The sequence below is a fragment of the Scardinius erythrophthalmus genome (genome assembly GCF_964197995.2).
Source record: "Scardinius erythrophthalmus genome assembly, chromosome: 25".
NCBI classification, from domain to species: domain Eukaryota; kingdom Metazoa; phylum Chordata; class Actinopteri; order Cypriniformes; family Leuciscidae; genus Scardinius; species Scardinius erythrophthalmus.
The window spans coordinates 28,875,284-28,897,586 of NC_138245.1; the positions used below are offsets into that span (position 1 = coordinate 28,875,284).

Consider the following 22,303-nt stretch of genomic DNA (forward strand, 5'->3'; position numbering starts at 1 on the left):
CCACGGTTTTCATATGACGGCGCTCCCGGAGGAGATCCGCCCCCGATGAGACGCGTTCTGCAAGGTTTCCTCCGCACAGACAATCTCCAGGCACGCTGATGGCTCCACGGTCCTCCTCAGATGCGAACACGAATCCCTAGAGAGGCCGGGGTTTTGGTAGAGGGCGTATGTTGGAAATGGTGACGGGTCGTACATGGGAGATGATTTTTAGGGGGTTTATGGGAATGAACGGACACGGAGAGACGTGTCTTATTTGCCACCTTCTCCCCCAGCTTTCACTGAAACCTAATATCGTGCATCACTACATGAATATTTCATGTTTCACTCACGAATAGCAAATGCTGCCGTTCTCAGACAAGGGCACAGACAGCCTGTGGTCATTCCCATCTTACTTGAATCCGAGCAAATTTCATCCGCGGTTAATGGTGCGCCTGAGCCGGAAGATCAAAAAGTACATTACGGCTCCGTCTGTTGTCACTGAGATTGGGAAAGCTGATTTGTATTCTATAGGTCAGGTGACTTATTTAAATTCAGCTCTTTGCTGAATATGGAAAAGAAAGAGAATGAGACACAATTTAAATTGCATTCGTGAGATTTCGGAGATAAAATGGTCCAAAGACTACATTCAAAGGGAAAGTTCACGCGAAAATGAAAATTCCTTTATTATTTATTCGCCCTCATGTTGTTCCAAACATGAATTACATTCTTTCTTCTGCAGAACACACACACACACACACAAAAAAAAAGTTATTTTGAAGAATGTAGATTGTGAGTATTTTAATTTGATTCCCGTCACATTCACATTCCGTCAGTCAGATCAAAGTTCACTGATGGGTTTGAAATGCATTTAATGTCAAACACAGGGAGCTGGGAAACACACATACAGACATCCAGATGGTTGAATCATTGTTTGGTATCACAGGGAGAACGTCACACCAAGTGTTCTGTGACAAAGGGGGTTTTGGGTAAAGCGCTTGCCTGGCTGCACTTGGCTGGAGAAGATGCAAGGCCGCTGAAATATGATTTCTGTTGCCGGTCGTGATATGGCTCAGAGGAGCGGTTGATTCCTCAGTGCAGTTTGTGCTGAGTGGAGCTGTTCCACACATACATTCACCTTTATCTGTGTCCTGCACTGCCCACTTTCCCTGCCACAGTTAAACTAAAGGAAGTTGTGCACCACCAGTCAATTGTTTGGACACGCCCGCTCAATTGAATCTGTTTTCATATTTTATAATAAAGGTAAAGTTATCAAAACTGTGAAATAACTCAGATGGAAGTTTTGTGACAAAATTCATATGATCATATTCATATGCAAAAGTATGAATCATAATCATGAGTGTGTTGCTTACAATAATAATTCCAAATATTTAAGCATCAACCTTTAAATTCATTGTTTTTTAAGATCACATGAAACAAGTCAGGTGTGTCCAAACTTTTCACAGATTCAAGATTTTTATTTGTCACATGTACAGTTATATGCAGATACAACCAGCTGTGAAATGTAAATTGTGTCGTATGTTGGACCTTTAAGTGCTGAAGGTGAAGTGTGGCATGATTTGCTGTAAATTATTTATTTTATCCCTAGATTACTGTGCAGTTTACATACCAAAAGTGTAAACAATATGATTCTGTGGCAGTTTCAAATTATTGCTCTGTTTGTTTGGGCATCTCAAACCAGTCAGATTGGTGCAAAATATTACATGTTTATATGTCCATATGGCAGACTGTTAGGAGAGGTCAGCCATTGAAGCTACAAATGGATTTGAGGAAATGCTTAGTCAAATAGTCATGAGAAGCATTTCTGAAAGTTCCCTTTTTTTATTTTTTATAGTTGACTTAAAGCTCGCGCTTGTCGTCTGCCGCTTTAGATGCTCAAATTTTTATTTTTTTTATCATTCATCAGCTGGAAAAATTGATTCCAAAGATATTGTTTCTCTGTGCCATTATCGTTACAGTTGTGGTGTGGACTCCAAGATTTTTTAGAACTATATCTTTATCGTTATAGTTATAGTTATAGCCCTTGGTGTGAACGGGCCTTAATTGTGAATCATTTAATTGATTACAAAAAGTGACTATAAAAGAAGAGGCATCTTTTTCTGCTGATGTCACCAAATCGGTCTCATTTTTTCATTCTTTCACCTCAATCAAATTTTCACCATCTGATTATTTCCTGATGGGTGAAATTCAAAATTTTGTCAATATGTGACAATATGTGGATAAGACAAAATTTTGAATTTCACCCAGTGATTAAACTAAAACAGGTTGTGAGCGCGCTTCATGTTGATCTTAACAGATACAACTTGGCTTCAGTCCTGACTTGTAGAACAACAGCGTTTGTTCACGTGTGTGTTCACATCTGTGAGGTCCCAATGCAGACATACTCTAAAGATGGAGCTTTAGTATGAACGTATGAAAGTAAAAGGTTGATAAAAGTCTGACTGAAACGTCTGCATCTCTTTCTGAAGGCTAGTTTCCTCCACACCACCGCTGCTGTATTTGTTTTTCGTGGCGCAGAGGCAGATGTGTGAGGACACACTGGCTTTCTGCAGCTCTCACTGACTAGTGAAGACTGAAACGCCTCGGGCCATGCCTGTAACCACAGGGAGACAGTCCGATACAAACTCCTTCACTAATACAACAGCTCATATTCCCAGAACACATACACCACCTTACCAATAGCCTGTTATGTTTGATATCGATTAGTTGGAGTTTGACAGGGTTTATTTTATGAAAATAGACTGCCTTGTTTTCGGGTTACAAGAGCAATTCATGGGAGTATATCTGAACATAAATGTCTGAAAAGCATAGTGAAAAAGGCTTTCAGGACTCAACTATAAGGATAGTCATAAGCCAGTTGTGTGATTTCACTGTGTCTTATGCTTCTTGATTATATGCATGAGTTTGTATGCCTTGCAAGGGAAAACATTTGTTTTTCTTTTGTGAAATATTGAACGTTGTTGCAAATTCGGCTGATTTAAATATGTAATTTAGCTGGCTAACATGTCACATTTGTGAGAATGATTTGTGTTAGTCTTGGAAGCATCAGTTAGAATGGGAAAATCCTAAACAAATCACTGTATGCTATTATATGCTGCAGAATTGGGTTTATGAATTTATAGCTGTCATAGTTTAATTATAGCTGTATAGTTTCCAGCTACTGTATATTTGCATAACCTGATACATTTGGTGTTTACTGAAAAATGTAAGTGCTGTTTTATATGGCAGAAAGAAATATGTTTTTATTATACATCAAATTTACAAAAACAATTACAATTTATTTATTACATTTTGTTGTAATTTTTGATGTCTGAAAGAAAAATATCACCATGTAATATATTAGAGAAAAACGTATTAGGTGGTGGTATTATTATTTTTTAAAGACAATGTCACTTGTGTAATATATATATATATTTTATATATTATATATTATTATATAAATGTATTTAAAAAAAATGTAAGCAATTTTTATATATCATTAGAAAAGGAAAAAGAAAACTATTGGCCTGATCCGACCAGGATAAAAAAATAAAAAAAATCGATATTGTGCTCTAGTTTATTCAGCTTGTTACTGAATGTTGTTAAATGGTTTTGTTATCGTTTTACTAGTAGAAGCCACAGAAACAAGATGCTTTACTTGCCATGAACATACTGACACGTGATTTGCTTGTCATTTCATCGCCTCCACATTTACCAATGCACTTCTACCTTTCTCTTGCACTGCATAAAACGGCTTAGTGCTCATCCATAACTTGGAAAGAGTTGCATGTTCATACAGGGTCTTCAGCTTGACAGCTATCCAAAAAGACGCGTGTAGATCGTTCCCGTTGCTCTCGGCAAGAGGTCCAGAAAGAGAACAGACGGCTTTTAAATCAATAACACCCCAAGCCTGGACGAAATTGAAAGCGATTACATGTTCAAGCCAAGTGTTGATATATGAGATCTATTGACAGTGTCATGACAGCGGCACTGAAGTCGGCTTTGTTCCGGGTCCAAACGCACAATGCCGTTCCCATTTGCACCTCCTGCATGGCTGAAAGTGCTTTAATTAATTATTGGAAAGAGCCCGGTCTCTTTATTTCAACGTCCTTTGTTGCCCTTTCCATTTCAAGTTATTTGTCTCCGGATGACCCTAGATTTCACAGCACATTGCCTTTGCCGTGTTTCTCTGAGAGGGACTCCTTTTTTGCTGACGGAGAAAGAAATGTGATCTGTTAAATAAGTCATTCCCAAACGCTCACTGAGTTTTCGCCACCAGCAAAAGCGTCAAATGTGCTGAAAAGGCACGCAAATGAGGCTAAAATAGAGAAAAGTAAGTTCTGTCGCTCTCTCGCTCTCTCTTTTAACCTGATTATGAAGAACAGCATCGTTTCAGAGACTGAAGTCAATATTGTTTATCTCTCATCAGATACGATGAAGCGTCCAGGGTTTCGAGCATCGTCATCACAGGAAAGTTTAGACTGTATAATGGAAGATATGTTCATGCAGTCATGATTGTGGATAGCCAGCACCCGAGACACATGTAATGTGATTCTGACACACTCATGACACTTCATTACGATGATGGATCCATGTGGTCTGCAGAAAGGGAACATTATTGCTCCGTTCCCGGAAAATAGTGAGCTGCCTGTGTTAAAACATCATAGGGAAACTGTAAAGCAGTGTGAATCCTTTAAGTCAAAAGAATCAGAAAACCAGTCAATCTAAAAATAAGCACAAAATGTTGATTATAAATATACTCGTAGGGGTGTGAAATTAATAATTATAGTCTTTATCAACAGAAAGTAATCAAATGTGAAACCACTGCATAGTCTTCTGTATAAATTAAATATAGATTAATCCTACTAAATTTACTAAAGAGCAGTGAGTGATTTATTTCTTTGTCTTTTGATTAACATACGTCAACAGACGTCAACAGGTTTATTAGGCTGCTGTCACTTTAAGACCGAATGCACGGATCCAATATACTGTTACACATGCAACTTATTTCCCAACTGTTCATGTTCACTTAAGATATAACCGATGGTGTTTAAGCGAATACTCACCAAGCCGGCCATTTTGAAATATTTCTGTGTGTATTTGACCGTTTAGGCGCAAACCTGAAACCCAAAGTTCACTTTGCTAACAGTAACAGTAACAGTATCTCCTTCACGGCCTAAGCAGTTTTAATAACTCTTTTTATTATCGAGCACGTCCTGCAGTTTAGCAACAGTAGACTGTATTTTCTGACAATCACTGATCTGATTTGGATGTTAAGTTTGGGTTGTTAGGGAGGAACGAAAGTGCTCCACCGTGAAGGAAAGAAATGTACTAAAATCGCACAGCTCTAGTTTCTTGCTGTCGTTTCTGTTGGGTTGCTGTTGTTGCAATCTCTCCACAAAGCTGTTGCTAATTTATTATCCTTTTCGCCTGGTAGAACTGCAAGTCCAGGCCCCCAAAACTCTGTTGTCGTATAAATAAACAGCCAAAATGCATAAAAAGTTTTCTGTTTTTAGATGAAAATGGTGTTGTGTAAACGGCCCCTAATGCTCCCCAAGGCTGCGTCTATGTGATCAAATATACAGTAACATCTGTAATGTTGTGAAAACTGAAAATATTATTGAAATGTATTATTGTATATATATTTACAATGTAATGTATTCCTGTGATGCAAAGCTGAATTTTCAGCATCATTACTCCAGTCTTCAGTGTCACATGATCCTTTTTGCGAAAACAACATGTGTGTGTGTGCGTGTGTACGAAACCCCTAAAGGGAATTTGTGATGGTAAAAAAGTACATAAAAATGAGATGGGAGGAAAAAATTATATTTGCATTTTCTTGCAAAACTTTTGTATAACTCTGGTCACTGGGTTTCAGAACAGATTGTATATGTGACTAAGTCTTTTGTTGTCTTTCATTTGTTTATGACAATTGAATTCCGTATTTAACTACAATAGTTGCTGTTACTTGGTCTAGTGATGCATGGAAGCACTGAAACCCTGACCATGGAAGCTGCTAGATGACTGCTTATTAGCACCTGGTCTATCTTGTAATCTCTCTCTATCTTGGCCAGTCTGTAGATGTTTTTTTGTTTAGTTTTTTTGTGCTTTGGGCTGGATTAATGTGGCTCTTTTCAGTGCTCTTGTGTTTTTGTCTGAGCGTTGTAGCAGCAGTCAGTAACAGTGATGCATGTTGGGGAATTAAATTACTACTTGGCTGCAGTTCTCTCTCAAATATATCTTTTTACTCTACAAGTTTATTTATTCGCTACTTCCTTGCTGCACATTTACCAAAAGTAAAAATCGCTCATGGTTAAGTAACAATAGCCATAATAAATAGATTAGTCTTTCTCCAGGAGAGTGATGCAACTGTTATATCAGAGCAAAACATCTCAAAGCATTTCCAGAGAGGCAGAGCGCCCATGAAAGCAAATCTGGGTACTCGTTTTCCCGGCACTCCTCTTTAATTTAGATGAAAGAGGAGATTTCCTAATCACTTACAGCCCTCTTACTTATTTTTAAATCATGTTTCAAAATTTAGTCTCTTCAGTGGTATATCCATTTTGGCCACAAAAGCAGCTGAAATGGACCAGAAAATGAGCATAGATTTCATGATAATGTGTGTGGTTAATATGAGCAGCATCTTGGACAGCAAACAAAGTAAAAAAAAATTATAATATTTATTAATATTTTATTCAGCAAGAATGCATCAAGAATGAATCAGTGACAGAAAAGACATTTATAATTATACAGAAAATGTTTTAAATAAATGGTATTTATCAAAAAAATCCGTTTTTAAAAGTATTGAGCAGCAGAACAAAATTTTTTGTTTTATTTAATTTTTACAGTATTTTTCTGTATTTTCAAAAATTAAAGTAAGATTGGTGAGCATAAGAGACTCATTTCATAAACATTTAAAAAATCTTATCGACCCCAAACTTTTGAACAATAGTGTATATCAACCAAACACTTGCATATGATATAAACAGTCCTGGGCGAATATGCCGCCATCCAGGAGGAAGTTGGTGACCTTCACCGCCACATTTCTCCCTTTATTGCCACATCAGCACCGAGTTCCAGCCGTGCCAAACCGCCTGACAGCCGGACTGCCTCGCCAAACAAAACCGGCCGACCGCTGACGTTCTGACAGGGCAAACACACACCTTAATTAAGGCCTGTCACGATCCTCTGATTAAGGGAAAGATGAATCTGTGCCGGGATTCATTGAGCAGGGTGGAGAAAGACACACAAGTATTGGAAAATTTCAGGTTTGCAAACAAAGTCGCAATCTGAGATGAAATTAATGCAGCGTTGGGGGGAAGGGTGAGGAATTTGAGTAGGCAGGATGGGATTTTGTAGGGATGGGATTGGGAATGGTGAGGAATGCCGATTCCACTCAACTTTTAATGAATTTGTTCATGAGTTTTAAGGAAGAAAGAATGAAAGTGTTTGGGAAATAACTTCCAAAATTATTTTTTTATTTTATTTTAATTTCAGCCTCCTTTGCTATTGTTACTCACTCAGAAAGTGAGTGAGCAACAGAACATCCTTTACAGGACATCCTATATGATTGAACAGGAGATTTCTTAGATTTTTCAGTAAAATGCTCAAAGCTGTTAAAAATTATTGTAAATTATTGTGTTTCATAGTGCATTTCTAAAACTGCAATTGCAAACTATCTAAACACAGAGATCCTCCATTGACTTAAAATAGCAAAAGCTACCCTGAGAAAATGGCAGATGGCAGCAGTTACCAAGGCAGCATTGGTTTATCAGAGGAACAATGAATCATGTGGGACGATTTGTCGATTCACATTCACAGACGAACACTGATCACGACCTTGGCCCTGATGCTTATATTGCATATTTTACGTTCTAGAACCAAACATCATGGCAATCATTTCAGTAATTGTTTGTAAAATGAATCTGTTCTCGATTCCCAATGTACAGTTCAAGCATTCTTTCAGAGTGCACCAACACACTCTATCCCAGAGTATTTGTATTGGCTGTCTATGAGCAGAGTTCATCGGCATCTGTCTGCTTGTCTTCCATAAGGACTGTTTCATCTGTACCCATCATCTGCACATGTCTATTCATCTCTCTAGCCTTCAGCCATTGATTTCGATAGTGCAATAATATATGAGTTGTACCTGCGACAGATGGACAGCTCCTGCGGAGATGGAGTTCAGTTCTTATAGCTCACACTCAGTGGAAGAGGAGGGCAGGAGGTTCTGATATGACTCAAATGGTTGGAGACTGAACTCTGACCTCAGGGAAAGCAGCAGGCATTCGGTACGTGAGATGATTCCTCCATCTCAAAGAAACTTCACATTGTCCATCAACTTTTCTCATTTATCACAGTTAGGGAACTGGGAAACTGTTAGTGGGGTTAATTAGCCGCAGTGCTGAGCTATTATTGTGTGCTGTAGAGTATAAACTGGGGAGCTGCGTTAAAAGCCACCGCCTGCAAATCCTCTGTGTTCCATAAACAAAATATGCTAAATGCTCAGCATGTTAACTTAGCTTGTTTGATTTGGTAAGTAGATGTAAGAAAAAAACAACGTCCCATAGATCAGGGCGCTTCAACGGGGGGTCCCTGACCCATGGGGGGTCCATGGCGGGACTGTAGGGGGTCCACAAATTATTGCTGTTTTTCAAACATTTTTATTTCGTGAAAGAATGGAAATGTGCTAAACGTGTTTACTTCAACCAAAGATAAAGCTAAGATGTTAAAGTTCAGCTTATTGTTTCATTGATGCATACATCCCACATTACATTGGAATTGAACTTTTTATATTCATATACAATTAAGTTTATGAGCCTGTACTTCGATAATGAGTAATATTAATGCCTTGTAAACATCATAACAAAGTAAGTAAACAGATTAATATGGTACTACACTCATGCCAATAAAGGCCAGGCTAAAAATGCAACATTTATTATTTATTTACAATAGCAATTATATATATATATGTGACCCTGGATCACAAAACCAGTCACAAGTCGCATGGGTATATTTGTGCCAATAGATTACCAATACCAATACATTGTATGGGTCAAAATTATCGATTTTTCTTTTATGCCAAAAATCATGAGGATATTAAGTAAAGATCATGTTCCATGAAGATATTTAGTAGATTTCCAACCGTAAATATATAAAACATTTATTTTTGTGAGTGAATGCAGCACAACTGAACAACTTTAAAAGATTTTCTCAATGTTTAGATTTTTTTGCACCCTCAAGATTCCAGATTTTCAAATAGTTGTATCTCGGCCAAAAACCATCCTATTCTAACAAACCATACATCAATGGAAAGCTTATTTATGCATTAGATTCGGATTATGTATACATCTCAATAAAAAAAAAATGACCCATGTGACTGGTTTTGTGGTCAAGGCTCACATATGTGTAACAAGGCTCTGTCTCTCTGTTCACTTGCCATGAAAAATAGATTTCTGTTGTATTTCATCAATTTTTATTAATTTCATTCATTTTTTTATGCCAATGTATAATAATAATAATAGTAATAGCAAACAGAAACATCAGGTCAGGGTTTTGCATCATTCAAAATTGAATTGAAAAATCCTTTTAAATTCCTGAAGAAAGAAAATAGTGTGTAGAATTGTAATGTGAATTAGAATTTAAGGAAGTACAATCACAATACATTATACTGGAACTAGAAAAGGAAAGTTTGTCAAGACAGACTTTCCGTGTTGGCTTGACAAAGCCTTTTTTGAAAGTTTATAAATGTCTTTTTTAGGTTTAATTGGCCTTATAGTTAGACAGACTAGTAGATAAATAAATTAACTTTCATTGTATTTTCCTGGGTGGAAGAACACATAATGTGTTATGAAATTATTATTAAATCAGGGATTGAAACAGAGCCAATTTTTAAATTCTGAATTTTGCCCAACCCTGGAACAAAGCCTAATGGATTCAGGAATAAAGGAGCCTTTCAGTTTCTTCCATCTTTGTCATAACATCCTAAACCTAGAAGATGAAGTGCTGTAGACTTTTTTCATGTTTTTAAAGCAGAATGGATTTTAGCAGTTGAGAGTACTACACTTATATTGGCAGCTGAAATAATAGTAGAATTTGTTTGTTGGCACACACACACACACACACACACACACAAAAAACAAGTAGCCTAAAATTACTATTCCAAGACAGATGCAGACCCCCAAATCATGAGACTTCATAAGATCATAAGTATATTTTTACCACTATTCCATTATTATTGCAGACCAGTCTTGCACATGTTGAGAATTGTGTGCTTGTTTGTGTCTTGGATGCATTTTTAGTTTATCAGTGAGTTGTAGCGTCAACCTGGTGGCACCTCTGATCTGGCATCACCAGGTTTGGAAGCACTGAGGAAATTCAATATTCCATTGTTTCACCAATCGAGCGCGAGCAGCAGCCTCGATCCCAGGCGAGGACGAGTGCCACTGCATTTCTGGAGTAGATCCCGGGTGAGCCCAAGCGGAGGACGCATTTCTCCTCCTTCCTGTCTCTGTCGGATCATGTATTCCGGATGGGGCCCACGTGTCGTGGAGGAAGCATGAAACGTTCCATCATTCCTTCCCCACCGGGGCCTCGCTGGCAGAGTCGGGGCGGCTCCTGGAAGCTTCTGCCTGGGAAATGACCTTCACTCCCTCTCGTACTAACAAAAGGTGGAGCGCATGTGTGGATGGTGGCGCTTTCCTCCCTGGCTGTACTTTTTGTCTCAGGATAAAATGAAGAAAAAAAGCTGCATTGTTTGTTGAAATTTGGCCGACGGCACAGGAAACATCTTGTTTCTAGACATCTTTAGCTTTGTGGGTCCAGAGCTTTACTGTATGTGACACTTGTTTTGCTTTTGTGGTTTTAATTAATCTGCAGAAGCAGCTATTAATTGCCGTCGCTGTCCATCTCGCGCACGAGCTGTAATGTGAATGATCTGAGTGAACTATTTACTGCTTCGCTGTGCATGTGGGGAGTTAAACAAGAGGAGAAGTTCAAAACGAATTAAAAACTTTTAGGCTTTTCCAATTATGGGGAAAATTGCTTGGATGAAGAAATGCAATTTAAGTTTTTCCAACTGTAAATATCCCTGTTTTAGAGAAAGCTGTGGGCTAATTAGATGAATTAGCTTTTTATTGACAACTAAATTAACCAGAATGATTATTTTTAGTGGTGCTTTCGAAGGCTGGTTGCTATTGTTGCTGCTGTCGGTTATAAATAAACCACACATGTAACCTATCAATTGCACAGCAGAGATTAATTTCATGATTGATATTTGATGAGTGTGTAGTATGTAGATGAGTATGTCACTCGTAGGCGACACTCCATCTCTTAAACTGAATAATTCTCGTGCACACAGTAATGGGAAAATCACATCACCTATAATAATGTGGCTGCTATTTTTCATTAATGGCTGACCCTCTTCTCTGTCTCTCTCTCTGGCTGTTTCTCTGACTATCTGATAACATCCTTGCAAATGATAGTTTCATTTTTATCATGGAAGTCAGCAGCCTTGGCACTTGGACAGGGAAAACAATCTTGCTAAGTGCCAGGTTTCAGCCCACTTCTCTCTCTTTCTCTCTCTCTCTGCCTCTCCAACACAATAACGCCCTCTCCTTATCATTGCTGGAGGTTTACAATTGACCAAAACAAACAAATAACCCAAGAGGGGCACAAGGCCACTGCAAAACAACACAGAGAAAGGAGAAGATGAAGGGAAAGAACAGGGGAATATAGACGAATAAAGGATAAAAGCCTTTAAAAAGACAAAATAAGGAAAGAGAATGTGAGAAGTCTGAAGAAGGAATAAGAAGAAAGTGACAACTCAAACTCTACACCACCTTTTTGCATTTACGGTTTCTGCATTTGACTGACACTTTCATCCAAAGTGATTTACAGAGCGTTTGAACTGCAATTTACCCTTTGGTCGCTTTGGTAATAGAAGCCATTGGCAAGCCTTTTGATACTAGTTATTCTATATATATTTGACTGAGTGTTGGTGAAGCTTCTTTGACACTGTAGTTTGCAAATCTGCAAGACAACAAAAGTAGTTAAACAACTTATCTTGAAAATAACATGTATTTTTTATTTTATTTCTTCATTAGGTAATGATGCTAGCAACCTCAAGTTATGGGTTCAATCCCCAGTGAATGCATGAACTGGTAAAATGCAGTGTGTGTTGTTTTAGATAGAAAAGAAATCTGACAAATGCATAAATATAAGTTACTATATAACATTTATAAAATCTTCTTATTTCTCCATTGCCCTCAAACTGATCTCTTTCTTTAACACAAAGGTTGGGATTTATACATGCAGAAACCAATTTCCTTGGTCTCTGTGTTCTTTCATAATTCATAAAAGCCATGTGTCCTGAAACCTGTTGTCATATATTAATATTAATGACCCAAAACAAACATCATCACCCAGCGTGACTGATTGCACTCCACACAAATGTTTACATATCTTTGAACAGCTGGAACTGCAGGTTAACCTTAAACAGCTGCTGTGCCGCAAGGTCTGCTGGGATACACACCTGCAAAAATATAAAAACAACAGAAGTAGAACTTTAGCCCACTTGCCCCTCCACGTCTCTCAAACCGCATAGCGAGAGTTATTTTCTGTGCTGAGGTGACAGCTTTGCCTGCCAGCTCTCTGTATCAAACAGCTGGAGATCTGTGCGTGCATCTAATGCTAAAACAACCTGGATGTTTGTGGTCTGTGTGCTGATGATGGGCTAAAGGTTATGAGATCGAGTTGAGCAGCTGTTTGCCATAATCCTCTGACAATCAGGGAACTTTAAACAATTCAAAGTAGACAAATAAATATATATTTACAATAGCATTCACATTTTTAAAAGCAGATGAAGACTTCAATGTATTTCCTTCTAATTCATTCATTCTTTACTATTTATTTAAGTGACTTTAAATATATTTAGACTATTTTGAAATAATTTAAGCACATTTTATGTATAAAATTAATTTGCTTCTCATATCATTCCTTTTTTTTATTGTTTCTCTTGTTGCTTTGCTTGTTCTCTTATTTTATTGTATTTTTATATTTTGTATTATTTACTATTTATTGCTGCATTTTATGTATGAAAGTTACCATAGAAATTATATTTATTATTATTATTATTATTATTACTTCTTTTTGGTCTTAAAGCCAACATGAAATGGCATTTAACCCCATTTTAGTTACATACATACTCAAAAAGTGTTTAAAACATATATCTTTAATTTTTATTTGATCTGTGTACTGTTGTTGTCTCTGTTGTCTACTGGAAGCTTCTTCACCAAAATAAATTCCTTGTGTGTGAACATACTTGGCAATAAACTCTTTCTAGTACTTTTACTACTTCTAAACTGAGTGGTTCCAGAAAAGTCTCTTAGGAAATCATTCTGTCTTTGGGTGTTGAGGAATGAATGAATTTATGTTCTGCATTGTACTTTTAAGGTAACATGTTTTGACAAGCACTTGTTCATACTTGCTGTCCTGCTCATGTCCTATTCTTAGGACCCCTTAAATGTGTCCCAATGGTGTAGTAACACAACTGACACAACTATCACTTGATTAATTAAACCACTTGACTTAGTTCTTCGTTTATCCGAAAACACTGAGATGGTTCCTTGAGGACCAGACTCAGGACCTCTCCATGACCTGGATCCCCATTAATGGTCCTCTCACCTTCTCTGCCCTTCTCTGGCAGCATTTCTTATACTTCTTTTAAAGTATGCCACAGTACGTTTCTCCAGTCCTCTGCCAAACTGAGAGAACATCAATCTTAGACCACTATGATGTCCTTTGCACCTTCACCGAAGTCTTTCTCCTTGAGCAGCGTCTGGATGGCCCGACCACACACACATCCACTAATCAAACCAGGCTTTGGAGCGGCATCTCCACAAAGTGCAAGAGAGACATTGGTAAATGACAGTCAAAGGAAGCATTTATCTTTTTTCTGCAATAAGCTGCAGAGACTCCTGAGCGTGGTGTCGGTCTTGGCTTGTGTGTGCGAGTGCGGACAGTACGAGGACCGGTATGGCGGACACGAGCGTTATGATTAATGGCTCAATTTCCTCTCCCACTTTTTAAAGTGGATTGTCAATTTGCTCTCTGTGATTTGGTGACGTCTCATCTACTGAGTGGGTGGAGAGACAATGTAAAAGATTGTGGATGAGCAGTTTGATTATGATTATTGAGATGACAGCGAGACTTTATGGGGGACTTCATTGCTTTTTTCCTGCTGACTTTGGGAGGAAAGAAAAAGACACTTCAATTTGAAGTGGAAGCAGACCGGAGGACGTCTCAGTGGCCTAAAAGAGCATGTTTATGGTATCATAATTTGTCATGTCATCTTACACTGGTGAAAAGTTGGGAATAATTACGTTTTTTTTTTATGTTTTTGAAAGAAGTCTCTTATGCTCATCAATATGTACTGTAGTGTACATGAATGTCTCTTCTCACCTTAGACTTTCCAGGCTGGTGGACCAGGCGGCCCTTAAGGAATCCTACGGTTAGACAGATTGGAAGTGATGGTGTGCTCAGAACAGAGCTGACTGTACCACTTTGTATCGTCTGCCGCTTGATAATGTCTGAGTGTTGGTTTAAGCACATTCGGTGCAGTTCAGCGGGGTACACTCTGACTAATATTCATTTCGGAAACTGCCAGCCATCTATGTAACGCAGGTTTAAAGGGTACCTGTGGGGACCATGGCAGGAACCAAGTGTGATGGAGTCTTACGCTAATGAATCAGGGCACGTATTCAAAAACGATCTGTCGTGCAAAATTTTCTTCACCCTGCAGCAAATTGTGGAGGAGAGTATTTTCAGCAGAATGATGACTCTCTCCGGTTTTCTTCACGGCGCCACGGGGAGCACTTTGGGTTTAAAGTTCATTCGAGCTTGGTCAAATGAGAGTCAGTTTTAGGATGACCCTCAGCAGAACTCCAAGGCCTCCATCTCAGCCTAAATTAGAAACTTAATATGAATTATGCAGAGATTCAGAGATGTAAGATCACATTTTACAAGCAGTGTATTAGGGATGGGCAGTGTTTGTCAGATTTGTCAAGACTGTTCAATTCAATGAACAAATGCTCAAAGTTATTCTGCTCTTCTGGCAGTGTACCGTATTCATCTTAATAAGTTGTAATATTTATTTTATATTTGAAAGGTTTAATATGACATAGTTCTATAAAAATGTTTTTAAAACCCATTAAAATCCTGCTGTTTTGGAGCACATGTGATGAATAAAACTGTAAAGTACTGCCAAGAATCATGCTGGAACAAATCTTACAAGTGCAAACAAAGCCTTTTGTGACATTTTCATGATTGATCATTGATGTCACTTCTGATTCCCATCCCTAACATTTAAAAATTATTTCAGTCATTGGTATATTGCATTACCTCACCATGGAACTAGTAGTAGAAGACTTTTTTTTGATGTAATTGCCATTTTTGCCTTGACTAATTCTGGAGTGTTCGCCATGGTCAAACAACAAGACGGGCCGGCTTGATCATTTAAACAAAGTGCTTCATCAACTTTGAAATAATAGCTGGAGTAATTGAGCTCGATAGTCATTACGCCTTTTTCACAAGCACGACGGTGATGTGAAATCCACACGTTTTCCATGAACGCTTCCCTTAAATAAACCTGTCAGGGAGTCACACTGTTCACGACTTCTCTTTCATATTGGGAACAACAGAAGGAGACGGATGGCAAGCCTGGCCTTTTGAAACAGGTAGCAGGATTTGCTCATGTCTTCCTTTGGTGTTGAATTGTTAGAAGCGTTTCGAAGATCATTTTCACAGGAGGCCGATTTGCATTTCATAAAGTTTAGCAACAAGCATTCAATATGTAAGCCAGAGAGAGAGAGAGAGAGAGAGAGATGCATTGTCTGGAAGGAAAAAGACACTTCAGTTTGTCTGGAGCGCTGGATCTTTCTCACACACCTCTTGACTCCCGTTTACCCCTACTATAGTTTAAAGAGCGCTTTGAGGAGTTTCACATTTGTCAGCTCCTGAGTGGCAAACTTGGAGGCGCTCATTGGCAGTCAGAGTGAGGCGTCGGCGCCGCCCTTCAGGTTAACTGCGGGTTAGGGAAAGAGCCGCCTGGAGCAGGTTCGCTAGAATCCGAACGAATGGCCCCCGGGGTTCGCGGGAAGTCAGAGGGAGGGGGAACGGGATAAACGAAGGAACGGGGATAGGATGTTCTCTGGCACAACGCTGAAGCCCCGAGGCCTTCATCTTCATTTCAATGCAAAATGACTTTGTCATATAATCTCTTTGGTGACTACAGCTCTGAGTTAGGAGCACGGAACAGAGGAATAATAAGGCAATGAGAGCAAAGAGGAGGGGAGGAGTGCTGGGAATGTATATGGAGCACAAAAAAGCAAGCTTATCGAAAATAGAGGAAAACTAGGCTGAGAAGGGACAGTAAAGATGAGCGAGCTGCTGAGAATTGACTCCTTAATAAACAGAATTTGACAAAGGCCCGGCTCCCCGATGCTCGGTATCTGTCTTGTTGCTTGTTTGGCAAATTACAGCGGGTCATTGTTTTTCATTCAGTCCATCAGCGGCAGTGCCAGGACACTCCCAGGGTCCCAGCATAACAAACAATCCGACAGTGAGAATAGAGGCCCCCAGCCCAACGGTAAACAGGAGAACAAAGAAGTGTGTGTTACGGTCACATAAGGTGATGGAACACTTTGAAAAATATCACAGAAAACAATGAAGGCGGCCATTGGCATTGGTGTGTTTGGCACACCACTTAGACATTTTAAACTTTCAGACAAAGCTTTTGTCAGACAAGCCAAAATTCCAACACTTCCTTTCTAGTCAAAGGAATAGTTCTCCCCAAATATGTCATCTTCTGTCATCTTTTACTTATTTCATATCATTCCAAACCTTTATGCATCTCTACTTTTTCTCTATGAAAAAATGAAAGTCAATGAGGATTGTTCTTCAAAATATCTTTTTTTCCACCAAAGAAAGCGCCATACGGGTTGGGAACAGCATGAGAGTGACTAAAGGATCATTTTCATTTTCACAATATTAATTTCAGTTCATTTTAATTAAACTTTCCTAAATTCAAATAGCAATTGAATTGAAATTCTACTCTACTTGAGAAATTGAATGGCTCACACTTTTCCTCTTTCCTCTTGGCTCTTTAATGCGCTTCTCATTTCTCCTCTGTTAGGCCCATCCCTTCCCTCTTTGCCTTCAATAATGAGGCCAGCAGGGTTAAATTGGCACTGCACAAGTTGGCTTCTCTAAATTGAAACTGAGAGAGAACATTGCCAGTTGTGTTCCAATACACTTCTCTAGGCCTTCTGCCTGTTTTCAGAACCGAGCCAAGAGAGCATATGGCCGCATGTAGATACACAACGAATCTTTCGCGTGACTGTCAGCCGAACACTCTACCCTCCACTCTGTTGTGAAGAGCGTCCTGATGTGTCTGTCCTGTAGACGTGTGGCACTTGTTACCCAAATCCCCTCTCTTTAGCCACATTCTACTTAATATAAAGAGCAAACCATTGTGATAGAGCTGTTAACGTATATGTGACGTACGTCGTCTCTGGATTCTAGAAGCCCAGACACTCATTCTCCTCACGCTTTGCTAAAATGAGCCCACTGGTGCATAAAATGAGATCGCTCTTTCAACTGATCTCAGAATTCAGGCACAAGTAACTCATGTGCACGTGAATGTTGTCTTAAGCGCTCCGGTGGTGGTTGCGCACCGATACGATGCAGGATGTGGCTCTTGTCAGAGGAGTTGATAGTCGATATGGCATGCTGATTGGCTGTAGGGCTTGAGATGCAGTTGGGCCCTTGTGACTGTGTAATCTGGCTCCTGACAGCTGCACAGCGGGCCGTCTGAACACTTTACCAATACCCCGGAGCGACGGATGAACGATGGTCATCGTCAGGTCATCTAGAAACATCCGCAACTCTTGTATCTCGGCATGGAGACGGACGGGTTACTCATACTAATGGTCAAAACCGCTTTACACAAGATCATGTTCTCGGACAACATTCATTAAGTTTATAAGACTGTGTTTTGTGGTGTTTAAATTGAGTACTCTAGTTTTATAAGGGCTGCTAGAGGAAAGCTGGTCAATTTTACCGCACCTGAGAGAGAGTAAAACTCAGTCCGGATAGATTTGATTTTAGTACTTTTAATAGGTCTGATAATATCAAGGGCAACATGTCACCTGTAATCAATCTATCTATCTATCTATCTATCTATCTATCTATCTATCTATCTATCTATCTATCTATCTATCTATCTATCTATCTATCTATCTATCTATCTATCTATCTATCGTTCTATCGTTCTATCGTTCTATCATTCTATCTATCGTTTTATATTGTTCTTTCATTCTATCTATCTATCTATCTATCTATCTATCTATCTATCTATCTATCTATCTATCTATCTATCTATCGTTCTATCGTTCTATCGTTCTATCGTTCTATCATTCTATCTATCGTTTTATATTGTTCTTTCATTCTATCTATCTATCTATCTATCTATCTATCTATCTATCTATCTATCTATCTATCTATCTATCTATCTATCTATCTATCTGTCGTTCTTTCATTTTATCTATCTATCTATCTATCTATCTATCTATCTATCTATCTATCTATCTATCTATCTATCTATCTATCTATCTATCTATCTATCTATCTATCTATCTATATCTATCTATCATTATTTCATTCTATCTATTGTTCTATCTATCTATCCATCTATCTATCTATTTATCATTCTTTCATTCTATCTATCTATCTATCTATCTATCGTTCTTTCATTCTATCTATCGTTCTTTCATTCTATCTATCTATCTACCTATCTATAGTTCTATCATTCTCTCATTCTATCTATCATTCTATATCATTCTTTCATTCTGTCTATCTATCTATCTATCTATCTATCTATCTATCTATCTATCTATCTATCTATCTATCTATCTATCTATCTATCATTATTTCATTCTATCTATTGTTCTATCTATCTATCTATCTATCTGTCTATCTATTTATCTATCATTCTTTCATTCTATCTATCTATCTATCTTCTATCTATCATTCTTTCATTCTATCTATTGTTCTATCTATTTATCTATCTATCTATCTATCTATCTATCTATCTATCTATCTATCTATCTATCTATCTATCTATCTATCTATCTATCTATCTATCTATTGTTATTTCATTCTATCTATTGTTCTTTCTTTCTATCTATAAATCGTTCTTTCATTCTATCTATCTATCTATCTATCTATCTATCTGTCTGTCTGTCTGTCTGTCTGTCTGTCTGTCTGTCTGTCTGTCTGTCTGTCTGTCTGTCTATCTATCATTATTTGATTCTATCTATCGTTCTAGGTCTATAAACCTTCAAACGTTTTAAACTTGAATTTAAGTTGATTTGAATTGCACTCAACCCTGGTGTTTACATGATGCCTCAAAGTATTTCCAAGAACACCATTGTACATGATACTCTTTGGTAGCGTTTTAATAGTGTGACCAGTGGAGAGAAGGCGGGAAATAACAGAACAAGGAAATGTGGAATGTTGTAAGAATATGCGCTGACTAGGAATTTTTTTTAAATAGAAAATAAAGCTTATCCTAACTGATATGGAACACTAACATTTTAATGTTATTGAACTAGACAATTCGAATTTTTAAGACATGTTTTAGATGGTAAAAAGAGCACAACCCTTAATATTTCTTTATTTGATCTGTTGCAGGAGATTGCAGCCTACTTGATAACATTTGAAAAACATGAAGAGTGGCTGACGACGTCCCCCAAAACCAGGTAAGATGACACGCGTGGCAGCGTCTCCTTGTTTTATGTGTAGAGTGATACCTGAAAAGCAGAAAGGTACTGTACATTTCAGTACAACTGCCAGTTCCTGCACATTTCGCGGGCATGTGCAGACAGATAATGGAATATTAATGACTATTTATAATGCAAGATGTGGCCAGGTCTATTAGCTTAATGCTGTCTTTGCTCACCAATGCCATTAATGTGGGTGGTAATGTGGTGAGATCGTAGAACATCACCCTACGGTGATAAGGCTCAGCACGAAATTTACAGTGTTACTTGATTTACGGAGCAGCGATAATGAAAAAGCTTTTTACTTGTAATGCCAGTTTCTATATCTATCCAGAGAGATAACAGCTGTGATGTGATGATGAATGCAAATTAAGATAATATGTGGTTATATATGTAGCACACGTCAAGAGCTACCAAATGGCACGTAGATTAATTTTAAACTTTGACGTTCCAAATGTTTTCAGTGAGGTTTATTTCTATAGAAGGCCATGCAATTAAATGTAATCATGACATAAGGAACTTGAGAGTAAAGACGACAATTTCCAACGGTACCAAAAAGAGCAATTTCGCATGCTTATCTGCAGTGGTCCGGAAAGATAAGTTTGGATTTATTCATAAACAGAAAACCGTGGAAAGAGCAAGTGTTTGTATGGGAGGCAAATCAAGGGAAAGGGAAAATGTGGGCAGACAAATCACCACGGGGTTTCGGGTTCAAGAGCTGTTTACATGGCCAGAGGTTACCTGGCCAGCATCTGGACCTGTCATTCACCCAACGTGTACACACACATTTGTAAGTACAGCGAGCAGAAGAGGCAAATAAGAGCTGCTTTACTGAGCACACAGCCGATCCAGTCTTTTAGAAACAACCTTGTTTTCTTGCGTAACGGTATTTAGTGATTCAGCTCTGACATCAGATACCAAATGACTCATAAGATGCTTTTTGATTTGTTTGTATTTTAGGCACACCGACACATACACAGTGCCCCCAAAATATATTTTAGGAATTAAGCTGCACATCAAAATGTCTGAGTGTCATTGCATTAGATAACAAAATAGCAAGCGTCATTTATTTTGATGAAAGAAGCATCATGTTTTTCAAGCAGAAAAAAAAGAAGTTTCAAGTTAGTAATCAAACGATTATACGCTCAGAAAACATGCATTTCATATCCAGAAATGTGGATATTTTTTGCCGGATTTCATTTACACCATTCCATTGATCGTCTACTGTGAGGTTTTGATTTGCATGAGATTTTTTTTTTAGCAGTATTTGGCAAATTCTCTTTGAAAACGAATAGCGTTCAAAAGTTTGGGGTCATGCTCTCATGCTCAACAAAAATACAGTAAAACAGTTATATTGTTTAAAATAACTATTCAAATTATTAAATATATTTTAAAATATGATTTGTTCCTGTGATCAAAGCTGAATTTTCAGCATTTCCATCCTTCAGAAATCATGCTAATATGATGAACATATGATAAACATTTCTGATTATCATCGATGTTAAAAACAGTTGTGCTGCTTAATATTTTTGTGAAAACATGACTTCTTTTTAGGATTGATGAATAGAAAAAGTTCAAAAGAACGGCATTTATTTAAAACATTTCTAAAAATATCTTTACTGTTACTTGCTAAATAAAAGTATTATTTTATTTCAAACATTTCAAACCCCCAACTTTTGAACAATAATGTACCTTTTAAAAAACAGTTTGATTTGCTTTTAGTGTGCCCCCATTATGTGGGTCACATGAGAAAAGTGCATCCAAATTAGAGCTTAACGATGAAGCGTTAATGATATGATCGCAGTGTGTGACAGCGGCAGGACACAGAGCAGCAGGGAAGAGACTGCCGGGCAACTGTCCTCTACACACACACACACAAACAAACATGTAAACACAAGTGTTCCCACTGAGTCTCACACACGCACACACACACAGCCCTTCGCCGCCCCCGGCCTGCCTTTACATAATGGCTCTGATTTCAGTCTGCAATTTGCCATGGCTGTTTAGTGCAGCGCGTGCTTTCCTGCTCTTAATGAAGCTTGTGTGACTCCAGGCTGTCTTCAGGGGTCACAACCAGTGTCAGTTCACACTGCAAGCGACGACTGGAGATACACAGCCGACATCAGTCCTAAATGCTTCCACACACACATTCATCTCGTAATATAATTAAAGCAATGAAAGCACTGCTATGATTGTGTCGTCGTATTAATTTGAAGTTAAAAGAGTGCTTGTATCTCAGTAGTGACTCTTTATGGAACGAGCGGTTGGGTAGTTCACTCATGATATCTCATCTCAGGATATTAATTTGTTTTTATAGCACTGATAAGACTTTTAAGGCCAGCTTTGATGTATTTTTGTTGTTATTTGTCGATTTGCGCTGATATTCATACAGTGCTGTTGTTTGTTCCACACGTATGTTGCTCTGCTGTGCATTGTGTGAGTTTATTGGCCAGGTGTTCCTGCTCTGTGTATTTGTATTCATAAATGTG

At 38.2% G+C, this 22,303-nt stretch overlaps 1 protein-coding gene across 1 annotated transcript in view; it reads left to right on the forward strand.

Moving 5' to 3' along the window:
* camta1b (calmodulin binding transcription activator 1b) overlaps positions 1 to 22,303 on the forward strand; it is a gene marked incomplete at both ends in the record, with an annotated part of 276,422 nt that overhangs the window by 116,579 nt on the left and 137,540 nt on the right. Inside the window, one exon of the mRNA XM_081358127.1 lies at positions 19,726 to 19,793. Within this exon, the coding sequence (XP_081214253.1) occupies positions 19,726 to 19,793 (68 nt within the window). The remainder of the gene's footprint in view (positions 1 to 19,725; positions 19,794 to 22,303) is intronic.